The sequence below is a fragment of the Notamacropus eugenii genome, chromosome 1 (assembly GCF_028372415.1).
Source record: "Notamacropus eugenii isolate mMacEug1 chromosome 1, mMacEug1.pri_v2, whole genome shotgun sequence".
NCBI lineage: Eukaryota > Metazoa > Chordata > Mammalia > Diprotodontia > Macropodidae > Notamacropus > Notamacropus eugenii.
Genome location: NC_092872.1, coordinates 188,670,538 through 188,683,014, shown reverse-complemented (window position 1 = coordinate 188,683,014; position 12,477 = coordinate 188,670,538). Strand labels below are relative to the sequence as shown.

Sequence of the window (12,477 nt, the reverse complement as noted above, 5' to 3'; positions counted from 1 at the left end):
CCATCTTTTACATGTGAAAATGACATTTTAGACCTCAGTCAACATGCCTTTATTAAACTCTTACACTCAGGGTACAAGGAGCTTACATTCTTTGGGGAAGATATTCAGTGGATCTCTAAGTTTAAACAAAAGACATACTGTTTAATAAATAAATATATTAGGGAGAGAGGGGCACTAGCAGAAGCAGTGAAAGGCTTCATGCAAAGAGCGGTGCCTAAGCCAGGGGTGAGGAATCTGCAGCCTTGAGGCTGCATATAGCCCTTTAGGTCCTCAAGTGCTATAAAACTTGAACTTAGTCAAAAGACCCAAGCCAAGGACTTAGAAGGACACATGTGGCCTCTAGGCCACAGGTTCCCTACCCCTGGCATAAGCTAAGTTTGTAAGGAAGTAAGACATTCTGTGAGATAGCGGTGGTGAAGAAGGGCATTGCAGCCACGGAAAACAGTGCATGTGCATAGTCAGGAGATGGAGAGGCATTTGTGAGGACCTACTACAAGACCACAGAATTCAGGAAAGGAGAGCAGAGGAAAATATACTAAGACTAGAAAAGGAAGTTGGAACCAGATTTTAAAGGATTTTAACTGCCAAAGAGGAACTTCTGTTAGATTCTAAGGGCATTAGACAGCCCCTGAAGTTTGAGTAGGGGAACAACATGGTCAAATCTGCAACCTCCTTTCTAATGTCTCCTTTCTACCTTGTTTGAGAGTTTTTCCCCAAAAGGGCATTGGATTTTGATTCAGAAGACCTGAGTTCAAATCCCAATTCTACTACATACTTCTTGTATGACATTGGACAAGTCATTTCTCTAGGCCTTTTTTAAGGGCTAGATGATTTCCAAGGTCTTTTCTAACTCTTAATCCATGGACCTTATTTATGCTGATGAACTTGCACTTATCCATCTACGTTTTCAACCATTGCCATGGTAAATAACAGCATCCATCTGTGACATGACTAGCCTAAACGAAGCATACAGTATATATTCCTGCAATAGAATGAAAGCTTACTGGCACAGAGAAAAATCAAACTTAGGACTTTGTCAGCAGGGCCTTGGCCTGTAATTTAACTGTCTCTAGACAGACGTGTCACCAAAGGAATAAGTTCCAAGACCACACATATGATTTGTTATTTCCAGTAATGTGACTTATGTTAAATATGCTTTTAAGCATTACCATCACTATATTACAATAATGATTATTTGTCACTTTTTATGACCAACTGACTTGTTAGAATTTGTTTACATGTACACGTTTTTATGGGTGGTGGGGATGGAATGTGACTTTTAAAGATTTTCCATAAATTCAGAGACAATTTGGAAAGAGAATGTAGTGCAATAAAATAGTATAATTAAGCAAGAAGAGCAGAGAAGCCATGCACTTAAAGGTGATTACAGCAAACCCTCCGCCAGTGCTACAAGGCAAGAGGCCAAGGTCTAAGTGATTTTTAACCACAATCAGGACTTGAAGGGTAAAAAGGAAAGTGGTAGATGCTATTCCCCTGTGTGCCAAATAGCAAAGGAAACATTTATTAGCCCATCTTTTGCCAAAAAGATACCTGATCTTCACTTCAAAAACCAAGCAAATTATATGGGTAGAATGCCCAACTTGAAATCAGATCTAGATTCTAATCCCATTTCTGACAATAGTTGCATGACCATAAGCAAGTCATTTAAAATCTCAAGCTTTAAATTTGTAAAATAGAGTTAATAATATGTATACTAGTGATGAGGGTTGGAAAGGTGAGGGGATTCAGGGACCCCCCTCCAAAGACTGGAGTACAGGGGAGGGCTGTCTGGAATGGATTCGCGGACTCAAGCATTCTTGAAGTCTTTTCAGCTGGCAAGAGTTCTTAGGGAACCTGCGATTTGAAAGGGGTACAGGTAAAGTTTATATAGGATAAACTATAGTAAAAACATGTGCCAAATATGCTAACTAGGTGATTCAGGGCAGGATTAGGGAGTGGTTAAGGAATGGTCAATAATTAAAGAAACATGCATATTTAGTATCTACTGTGCAGGCATTTTACCCAGAGTTCACTGGGAATTAGCCCAAGGTAGGGGACTACATAGAGGTGCGGTTTTAGGCCTAAAATGTCAACTAATCATCAGGGCAGGCTGAGAAATACCCAGGCTGCCCTCCATTAATGTCTTGTTAGACAAGATAAAGGAAGGGAGTATACATATATCTACGTCTAGGATACACAGAATGAGGAGTCCAGGATACATATGCTAGATCAGGGAGTAGTAAATATCTTTATGAGCCAGTATACAGCCAGTTCAAACTAATAAATTCTATAGGTGCAGCTGGATGCCATATCAGGAAGACAGAGAAATGTTTTGCTAGTATGCTGTCTTAGAATTGGGGACAAACTGCCAGGGATGGTGTTTTGAGGCTAGAAAGAAATTTGATTTTTAGAGAGAAATGTGATTTTAGAATTGGGGTCTAAGCACAGGCACCCAAGCACCCCAGCACCCCATCAGTACTTACCTCACAAGGTTGTTATGGGGCTCAAAGTGAGAAAACGTAAAGTGCAAATAAAGGGCTATAGAAATGGCATGGGGGATAGCGGTAGCCAAGAAGGGAGTGTTTCATTATGCTTTAACCTTGGGTTTATATCTCTGTGACATATCTCAGTGACATTTCACTCAAAGCACTCATGAAATTTACAGATATGGAAAGAACACTATGGTATTACTCTTTTGACGTAGACTTAATATATGACCTTGGCCAAATCATTTACCCTTTCTGATCCTCTTAATCTAGAAAATGATGAGTTAAACTGCAAAGAAAATGTATACAAATGATCCACTTGGGGAACAGAAAGAAAATACTAGAACTTCTATTTGTAGTTTTTATCTAAAAGTTTTTAAGAAACTGAGCTAGTAATATTTGATATGCAGATTGATACTGATAGCCTTACTTGGTCAGTGTGTTATATGGTCACATGTCACATATGGTATGCAAGCTATCCTAAGAGAAGAATGGGAATTCCACAGAGCAGAAGGTTAACTGTGGTGCCCTTGTTCATTTGTTCGCATTTGGCAAATTGTGATATAGTACGGTGTACATGTTCATAGTCAGGTGGATTTATGGGTTATATTTTCTAGTTTTAACTAAATTAACACTTACCAAATGGATATGTGGTTTTATAAGAGTTCTTCAAAGAAACCTTGGATTGATTATAATGTTAATAATTTAAGCACAAATGACCAACAAGATGATAGAGCCACAGTTCTTACCCCTGTTACTAACTCCTTTAGCAACCATATTACCAGTTAACATACACACTCACATACACACACATACTTATTTACAAATTGTATGTAAATTGTATGTACTATATTAACATGTGATATATATTATGAAACATTCACAAAACAAGTTTAAAAGGATGAAATAAAGTAACAAAAATATTGCTCATAGGAGCGTACATAGGAGTACATAGAAGGGACATAAGGTCCCTCCTAGATCTAGAATTTTCTGCTTTTAAAAGGTCTGGAAATTCACATACCTGCTCCCCTTAATTAGTGAAGAAAACCTCTGCTTTCTGTTTTACTTCTTTTCTCAGTAGTGGTTTGTCTTAACGTAGCATCACTATTTCCCTACTGCCCACTATGCTTCTCTTTTGTAGGCAAATGGACTTAAAGAAACAAAAGACATGTGAACTTTGTAAAATTATTTACCAAAGAAGTATGAGATTTTAGTTCCTGTTCAAGGCTGATCTTACAGAGAAGACTATCTTTAAAAGTACTGTGTGGAATGTACTACTGGCAAAGTATTTAAAAAGAATCAGGCATAGAAATAATGAAAGTTTTACTTTTTATTGAGTGCTGTTTTTATAGAAATTCACTTAAAAGCTTCCACTTGTCTGTTCAGTATCTGGTCATGATATTAATAAGCTGATGCTTCTCTTTCATACGGGATTAAGACTTCCACTAATGTCCTACATGGAGAAGTGATTCTAGCTTCTTGGAACCCACTCTAGGAAGTTATAAGGGTTTTGAGTTTGAATCTAGCAGTGGACTGTGTTGCCTGTCATCTGAGGACCACCCTAAAAGGCTTTTTATCAGTAGTATCACTTTATGAATTTTGGAGCCACAGTTAATCTTGAAACATTCTACAAGGTATGGAGAGATTGTGATTTGCAGTGATGGATAAAGTATCCATTCCCGTGAAATCTCTTTAAATATGGGAATAGAGGAGTGTTTACTTTGTTTTTCAAGTCTCAAAATATTCTGTCTTGCTTTACTATAACTATCCGAACCCTACTTTTGACAGGTTTGTTTTTTGAAAAATATAATTTTTAAAAATGAGTAATGGGGGGGTGGGTATATTACTTTCATAGTGTCTGCTATTAAAAGTGTCACTGGCACCAGGCAATTCCAACAGCACTTTTGTGTATACCACATTTTACCTGTCCCACCAAAACAGCCATTCAGAAGTCATTCTCCCCTTATTAAGAATGCCCCACCCATACAGCATCACCCCATGAGCTGAGTGGCTTTGTGCATGATCACTGCATATTTCCAGGGCCATGGAGCCAAACTAATGGAATTAGCTCCTTATCTTGGAGTTAGTATAGAACCATAGCCAAGAAGCACAGAGCTATGGAAACAAAACTGTGTATCCAGTAAGAAACTGCTCTTGAACTATACTTTAAGAGTGCCTTGAGCATTATTGTAACTTAATACGTGCTTACTTACTGAATTGAATCGTCTGAAGTTTCTGAATAGCTAATGTGGCTGCTTTGCTGATAGAGCAATTTCCCAGGAGCTGTGCAACAAAAGCTTATGACCTTGGATAATCTGGAAAGAAGGTGAAAGGATTTCTTTCCTTTCTAGCAAAAGAGTGTTTTTGGTCTTGTTTCCCTGAAGTCAAAAAGAGAGAATTAAATGGTAGCCTTTATGTTTAATCTGCTTTATCTCCCTCTTTTAACTTATAAAACTACTCGGCAACAAGGACTGTCTTTTCCATTGATAGAAAGATCATAGCAAATTGTACAGTATGATTGTTGCTTACTGAACATGACGAAGGAACAGACCTTGCAAAAAGCAGCTAAATAGGAGATAGTCTGAATAACTTCATACAGGGTACGTGGCCTTAAAACTGGCCATGTTAAAGAAATCTTGTGTCAGAGTTGGAAGAGATCGAATCCAACCCACACCTAACCAAAAGTCCCTTCTACTCATAACCACAAAGTCATCATCAAGCTTCCACCTAAAAATTTCCAGTGATGGAAAGCCTACTTCCACCTCCTAAAGCAGCCCATTCCACTTGTAAATATCTCAGACTGTTAGGAAATTCTGCATAATATCAAGCTAATATTGTCTGCCTTGCAGCTTCTACTGATTACTCTTATCTCTACCCACTTGGGACCAAGTAAAACAAATGTAGTCTCTTCCACATTTTCAAATACTTGAAAAGAGTTACCAAATAAGTTATCCTTTCTCCAGGATAATTACCCCTGGCTCCCTCAACCAGTCGTTTTTTGACCTAGTCCAGTCCCCTGACCATTTTGGTCACCTTCTTTTAGATGCACTCTGTCTTGGTTGTGACTTTCCTAAGTAGTATCCAGAACTGAATATAGTATGTCAGATAGACAGGCCCTATATAGTCTGACTGAATTCATTCTGAATAATTTGCGTCTTTTAATTCAATCTAAAATAACTGGTTTTTGGGGTTTTTTTTACTATATTTCACTGCTAACTGTTCACTAAAATCTTCATATCTTTTGTCATATAAGTTGCTTTTAACCCATGTACAAAAATGTTCCATCCAATAAAATTTCATCTTATTAGATTAATTGCATCATTCTTCCTTTCAAACTTTGTAAATTCTAAATTTGTCATCCATGGACATAGATAGGAAAGATCTTGCCTTTTAAGAAGTTGTATAACATCTAGTAAACAATATAGGTTAACTAGTCACTCAAAAGCTATAATTAATATAATTATAAGCATGCAAAAAGAATGTTAAAGATTTTAGTATAAGAAAACTAAACTGAGAAATTAGAGATTAACTGTAGAATAAACAGGGTGAACATCTTAGAAGAATGTACCTATAGGTCTTACCTATCATAAGAAGACAAATAGTCATTCCTACATTCGTGTCTCTAAGCATACTTTCACATATGGGAAATCATGGATACCATAATCAGTCAGGGTCTTGCAATACTAATGACAGTGATATAGAGTAAAATTACAAATATAATCACTTGAAAATATGTTGGGTACTGGAGGGAAGAGGACAGGCAAGGTGGCAGAAAAATGTGTTCTTTGGAATCAGTTATTTCCAAGCATTTTAGTAGCACTGTGCAAATAATAAATGATTAGCTGTTCATGAAAGTAGGACTTGAATTATGAAAATTTTGCCATTTCTGTTACTGTGTAAATTTGGAAGCCATTACAAAGATACAAAATGGAAAGTAAGAGTCATATTTGTGAGGAATAACAAGAAGGACAGTTTGGTTGTAATATAAGAGAAATAACCCAAGGATGAAAAGATAGATTGGATCCAGGTTGTGAAGGGCTTTAAAAGCTAAAATGGAAATCTGCATTTGGTTCTAAAGGGGAACACTCACCCTTTAGTTTTATTAAGTAGGGTTGTGACATGATGAGACTTGCATCTTGAAAAAAACTACTTTGACAGCTCTGTGAAGAACAGATTAGAGAGGGGAGAGGCCTAAGGCAGGGAGATCAGTTAGAACATTGTTACAGTTGCCTAGGCTGGAGGTGAGTGGGGCCCACACTATAGCCCTGTGCATATCAAGGAGCCAAATACAAAAGATGTGGAGGTAGAAGGGACAAAATTTAACAATTGATTGGATTTGTGGAAAAGAGACAGTAAAGAGCTAAATAAACATCTAGGCTGAGAACCTGTAGGATGGTGTTAACCTTGACAGAAATAGGGCTGTTAGGATAGGAGTGGGGTGGATAAATAATTCACTTTTGGACACATTTAATTAGAGATGTTAAAGGGAGATCCCATTTGAAATATCCAGTAGACAGGTGGAAGTGCACAGCTGAAGTTCAAGCTAGAGAGTAGGGCTAGTTATAATGATGATGATGATAGCTGGCATTTATGTAGTGTCTACAATGTGCTGGGCACTGTATTAAATACTTTACAAATATTATTTGAGATTCACTACCATCTTGGGGGCTAAGTGCTATTTTATCCTCATTTTACAGTTGAGGAAACTGAGGCAAACAGCAGTTAAGTAACTTGCCCAAGGCACTAAGCCAATAAGTATCTGAGGCTGGATTTAAACTCGGGTCTTCCTGAGTCCAGGACTGGCGTTCTATCCACTGTACTATGTAGCTGCCTATAAGATATATAAATTTGGGAGCCGTCTTCAGAGATGATAATTAAATCCACATTGGAGCTAATGAGGTCACCAGGTGAGAGTATAGAGAACATAAGAGCACAGGACAGTCTTGAGTTATACCCATAATTAAGGAGTGTAAACATGTTACGGGAAGGTGGTTATATTATAAACCCAGTAGTTTGTGAGTTAATTTCTAAAATAGGTGCTGAAGAAATGGTTTACTTGTGGGATTGGGAAAGTGTATGGCCTTAGCAGAGAAGAGGTATGAGTAGGAAAGAAAATCAAAAGGCCTAGGAGCAGGTTCATTTGATTATAACTAACTTGCTGTGAGTGGAGAAGGCAGGCTCTAGCAGAGACCAAACTACCTTGTCCACTTTAAAAATCACAGGCTCATCTTTAATGTGATCATGTTATGAAAGTTGAATAGTAGTATTGCATCAGTATAATTAATCATCAAGAAAAGGGTGGGGCTTTCTGGAGACACCTTTGTGTACCAGAAATTACCTTTCTTCATTTTGAGGTTTGTGTTGTGAGCTTTGTCCAAGATCACCTTTGTAATATATTGTAGTAAGTTGGCATCTGATCAAGGTAGTCTAATATATGTGCTCAACATGACAGATTAATACTTGTTACAGAATGTTCATGATTATATGTATTTGTCTGATTTTTACTTTTTAATGATGTCTGATTAAATTGGCTTAAAGGGTTTAATCTTGCCACATTTGTATGTATTTTTATATGCTTTATGAAAACTGAGAAAATTTTCACAAAATTTTGTTTTAACCACTCTACCATTCTTTCTGCTTCAAAACTGTGACCTTATAGACAGTAGAAGTTTTTATAGGTGAAATGTGTTGTCCCTTGTCACAAGGCAAGACAGTTTTTAAGGGATGGCTAGTTGTTTGCCACTAGAAGTGAGGCAGTTTGTCATCATTCATTTCTCTGTCTTCACCTACATGCCCTACTTCCCTCATACCTCCCCACTTCAACTCCAGCTATGGAGGACAGGACTGGAATCCAGTGTAATACTAAGCCCCAGACCTTAAATTCGAAAGTAAAGGTGATTCTAAATATACACTATCTTGTAATCATTTGCAAATCATCTTTCTCGAAGAGCCAGAGATGGCAAAACCCTGTCATTTTTCATTTTTCATTTTAAGTTTTCATTGACAGAAGAAATTGTAGAAGGGAAAAATTTTAGTATATGGAACTTCTAATATGACTCTGCCACTGGTTAAGCCTCAGCTTTGGGATTTGGGCTTGATTACCTCTCAGGGCCCTTTGAGCTCTTAACCTGTGATTCTATGGCAAATTATTATTACTAATTAATAAGGGAGATTCTCAAATAGTAGAAAAAGTTGCCAAAGAGGTAGTGGTCCAGGAACAAGATATACATATAACTCATTTCAATTCCCTGGCAAAAAGACTGTAGAAAAATTGCGTAAACAGGGAAAATTCTTCATCTTCTGCTTCTTGACTTGAATTACACAACAGTGCTTCATGGGGCAAAATCAATTACAGAAAATATGCTTTGTGAACTTGTTCCAGGAGAAAAACAATGTTTACTCTTTTCAAAGGGAAAATACAGGAAAATACAGCAGTTCTGATATGGCAGAGGTGAAGTCAATGTTCCGCGAAGTCCTTCCCAAACAAGGTAATTACATAATTACTCCCACCAACATTTATTGGTCCCTACAGTGATAGATAATATGCCAAGGAATTTTTTAACACAGATTCTACATTGATATTCTTATAGTTTTCAGACCCTATGATTGTTTGTTTCCCACAACTGCCACCACAAAAAGTTTGCCCCATTCCTTCAAACAAACTTAGGTTTTTATTGGCTTAACAGATTTGAGGGGATGGGAAACCTGAGCTTCCTAAGAAAAGAGTAATGCAAGGGACATATGCCAGAAATCTTGCTGCACTGATATCATAACCTTTAGTTAAGATACTTAAGTTAGAAGCTTTTGTTTCTTGCAATTTAAAATGTCTATGAAAGCCACATATTACAAGTTTTGCATATATCCATGTGTGATGGTCTTTTTTTTTTTAAAGCTCTTAGTGCATGTTTGTTTCAGCATGTTTTTATCTTTTTAAGCCCTTGATTTGGGATCAAATGACTTGAAGCTGAAATCCCCTGGCTATATTGCCTTGCTGAATAGCCTTGCTATATTATGTGTAATCTTGAACAAGTTATTTATCTGTGCCTCTCCCATCTGTAAAATTAGTGAGTTGGTCTGATTCTCCAGGATCCCTTCTGGTCTAAATCCTGATCCTAAAATTTCTCCTTAAACATTTTGAAAACACGGAATATCTGTGCATCCAAATTCTATGATCTGTACATGGCTTCTAATAAATAGCTGATTCCTTTAACCTAGAAGTCAGCAACCTTTAAAGGGAGAAGGCATGTTTTTGTTAACACTCTTAGAATTATATGAAACAGTGTCTCTAGCAGAGAGAAGCCTGTCCTTGGGAGCATGGAAAACCTAGTTCATTTGTCTTGAATTTTATGTGTATTTTTTGGCCTTAGGAAAGTCACTTCACTTCTCAGTGCTCCAGGCAGCTAAGACTCTAAGTTAGATTCCCAGTTACTGAGGGTGAGGTGGTTTTTCAACATCTAACTGGACTTAATTCATTGAATGTGAAATATGAACTAAAATTAATTAAAATGAATTCCTCCTTGAAAGTACGAAACTGCCTTCTCTATTTCTATCTCTAACACCTAGCAGCATATATAAAGAAGCTAATTCTTTATTCAGTCATTGCTTCGTGGTGAGTAAAGTCCTGCCATTTGCAAGATGGCAACTCCTTTGCAACTTCTATCTTGTGAGTTGCCTAGAGCACTTCAGAGGTTGAGTGACTTGCTCAGTCTGTCAGAGGCAATACTTGAACCCAGGTCTTCCTGACCCTAAGAATAGCTCACTATCCACTATTTCATACTGCTCTTAACCATTTCCTGCTTCAAAAGGAACACAGCACTTTTAACTTTGTCTGACCTTACCTAGATTTGCTAATATACACCAAGGATCCAAACTGATTTTGCAATTTGGATGATCTCAGCTGTTTGGTAAACCTCCAGGTATGCAAATCCTAATCCTTCTATTGCCTCTTAATTTAACTTGGTGGAGAAGTCTACAGGAGTTTACCTGCCTGAAACAAAGCTAAATGACTTGTTCAAGTCACAAGTTAGAGGGGTCCAGGTCCTGACTCCAGTCCAGCACTTTGTCTACTGCAGCAAACTGCCTCACATACCTAGCTTTTCACTTGTCAAAAAGATTAATAAATAAGGGCTTTTGACTCCCCCAGTCAACTGGGTTGGCAGTATTCTATCCTAGAAGAGCTTTCATCTCTCCTTGACTGCTCTGGTCCCAGCTATATTACTATATGTATTAGCAAAACTCAAGAGCAGGCTTCACATAAAATACTTGCCATAGTCCACTGATAGCCATTATTATTTAACTTGAAATTCCAAGGTTTCATCATACCTTTGTTATTGTGAAAATGCTGTGGGTAGCTTCACTTCCAACCTCAGTTTGCTCAATAATTCATTAATGTTTATTTCTCTTTAGGGCAATTGTCTGTGGAAGATGTGGCCACCATGGTGCTGTGCAAACCCAAACTTCTGCCACTAAAATCTCTGACTCTTGAAAAACTAGAAAAAATGCAGCAAACAGCACAAGAAACTATTCGCCAACAGGAAATGGCAGAAAAGGAACAGCACCAAACAAACCAATGAATGATTTATTCATCAATTTTTCTGTTACTTTTACTTGCTGTGATATTTTTTCAAAATAATTCACATTTGCTAAAGCTATAATTTATATTAAATTTAAAATAAGGGAATAAGTATAAGATCATCAGAACAACATAATGAATTTTATAGACTGTGGTCCAACTTTCACTTTGGCTGTATTTTATTTTAATCTTTAGTACTTTGTTTAGTGATTGTTTAAATTCTAAGTTCTAAAACAAGATTGCTATTTGTCTAGGTGTTGTTAAGCATTCCTGTTTATCAGTTTTAGAGATCCAACAACCCATAAAAGTGTGTAACTTTTGCATGCTACATCAAGACTAAAAATGAAGTTTATTTTTTTAAGTGTTTTGAGTGTGCATATTTGTTTTTCACGGTTGGGAAGAGAAAAGAAATACTTAAACAATTATAAAGATACTACATAAGCATATACATATATACACACATATTATGTACACGAACACACATAAAGACACATATATATTTGAAAAAGCATTAAAATAAGCTAAGTTTCTCTTTAAGGATTCATCTGGAAAATCTGAAGCAAAGGGAGAACTTAAATAGATTTGTGAAATAAGATTTCATGGTAGACTGCTTTTACTTTCAGTTGATAAAAACCACCTATGTTGTACACAATGTTTTTTAACAGAAGCTATAGCCAATCTCTCTTGGCCAGCAGGAGCAAAATAAATGTAGCAATATTCCTGAACAATAAAAGGCTGTGTTATTTTAAATACATATCATTTTGATAGTTAGCTTTATAGGTTTTCAGTTCTAAAACTAAGTAATAAGAGAAAGGGGAAGTGGAGAATCCTAAAATCTTTTTTATCATTAGTCTAACTACACATTAGTTTTGAAAAACGAATAGAAAATTTAGAAAAGCTATAGAAGGCCTAAGAATAAACTGTTACACAGCTCCAAGCTAATGAAAGGAGGTCTATAATTTATATCAATAACAAATTAAGAGTTCTAAATGTGACTATTTCAGCTTGATACAGAATAATTTAAAATAGGCCTTCAAACTTTGCTATATAATTGGACTAAGTCTGAGATTACACAATGGGCAAGCAGTATTTCCAACAAGGATTAAGAATATGGCCTATGATACCCTTGACTTTTGTTATAAGCGAATGCTACATTCCTATAATTGTCAGCTTAAGAATTTCAGTGAGGTCAACTCTCATGCAAATTTCTAAACACATGCTTCATCTACTCCTAGGTCAAATGTTAAAATGTTAGTGAGAATCTTTTGAAGTCATATAGGTTTTCCAATATAGTTTTAAAAGAAGGTTTCCTACATTTGTTGCCTGTCTCCAAAAGAACAAGCACCATCATTAGGTTATTTACTACTACTTATTTTTGGTTTCCTTCTAACCATTCATACATTTTACTTATTAATCCCA

General features: G+C 36.6%; 1 protein-coding gene across 2 annotated transcripts in view; it reads left to right on the top strand.

Moving 5' to 3' along the window:
* BBIP1 (BBSome interacting protein 1) overlaps window positions 1-11,419 on the top strand; it is a 34,951-nt gene extending 23,532 nt beyond the window's left edge. For both annotated transcript variants that reach the window (XM_072622318.1, XM_072622324.1), the window contains exons 2-3: window positions 8,898-8,974; window positions 10,893-11,419. In XM_072622318.1, coding sequence (XP_072478419.1) covers window positions 8,929-8,974; window positions 10,893-11,059 — 213 coding nt within the window. In that variant the 5' untranslated portion in view covers window positions 8,898-8,928 and the 3' untranslated portion in view covers window positions 11,060-11,419. The remainder of the gene's footprint in view (window positions 1-8,897; window positions 8,975-10,892) is intronic.
* Window positions 11,420-12,477: the final 1,058 nt, after the last annotated feature.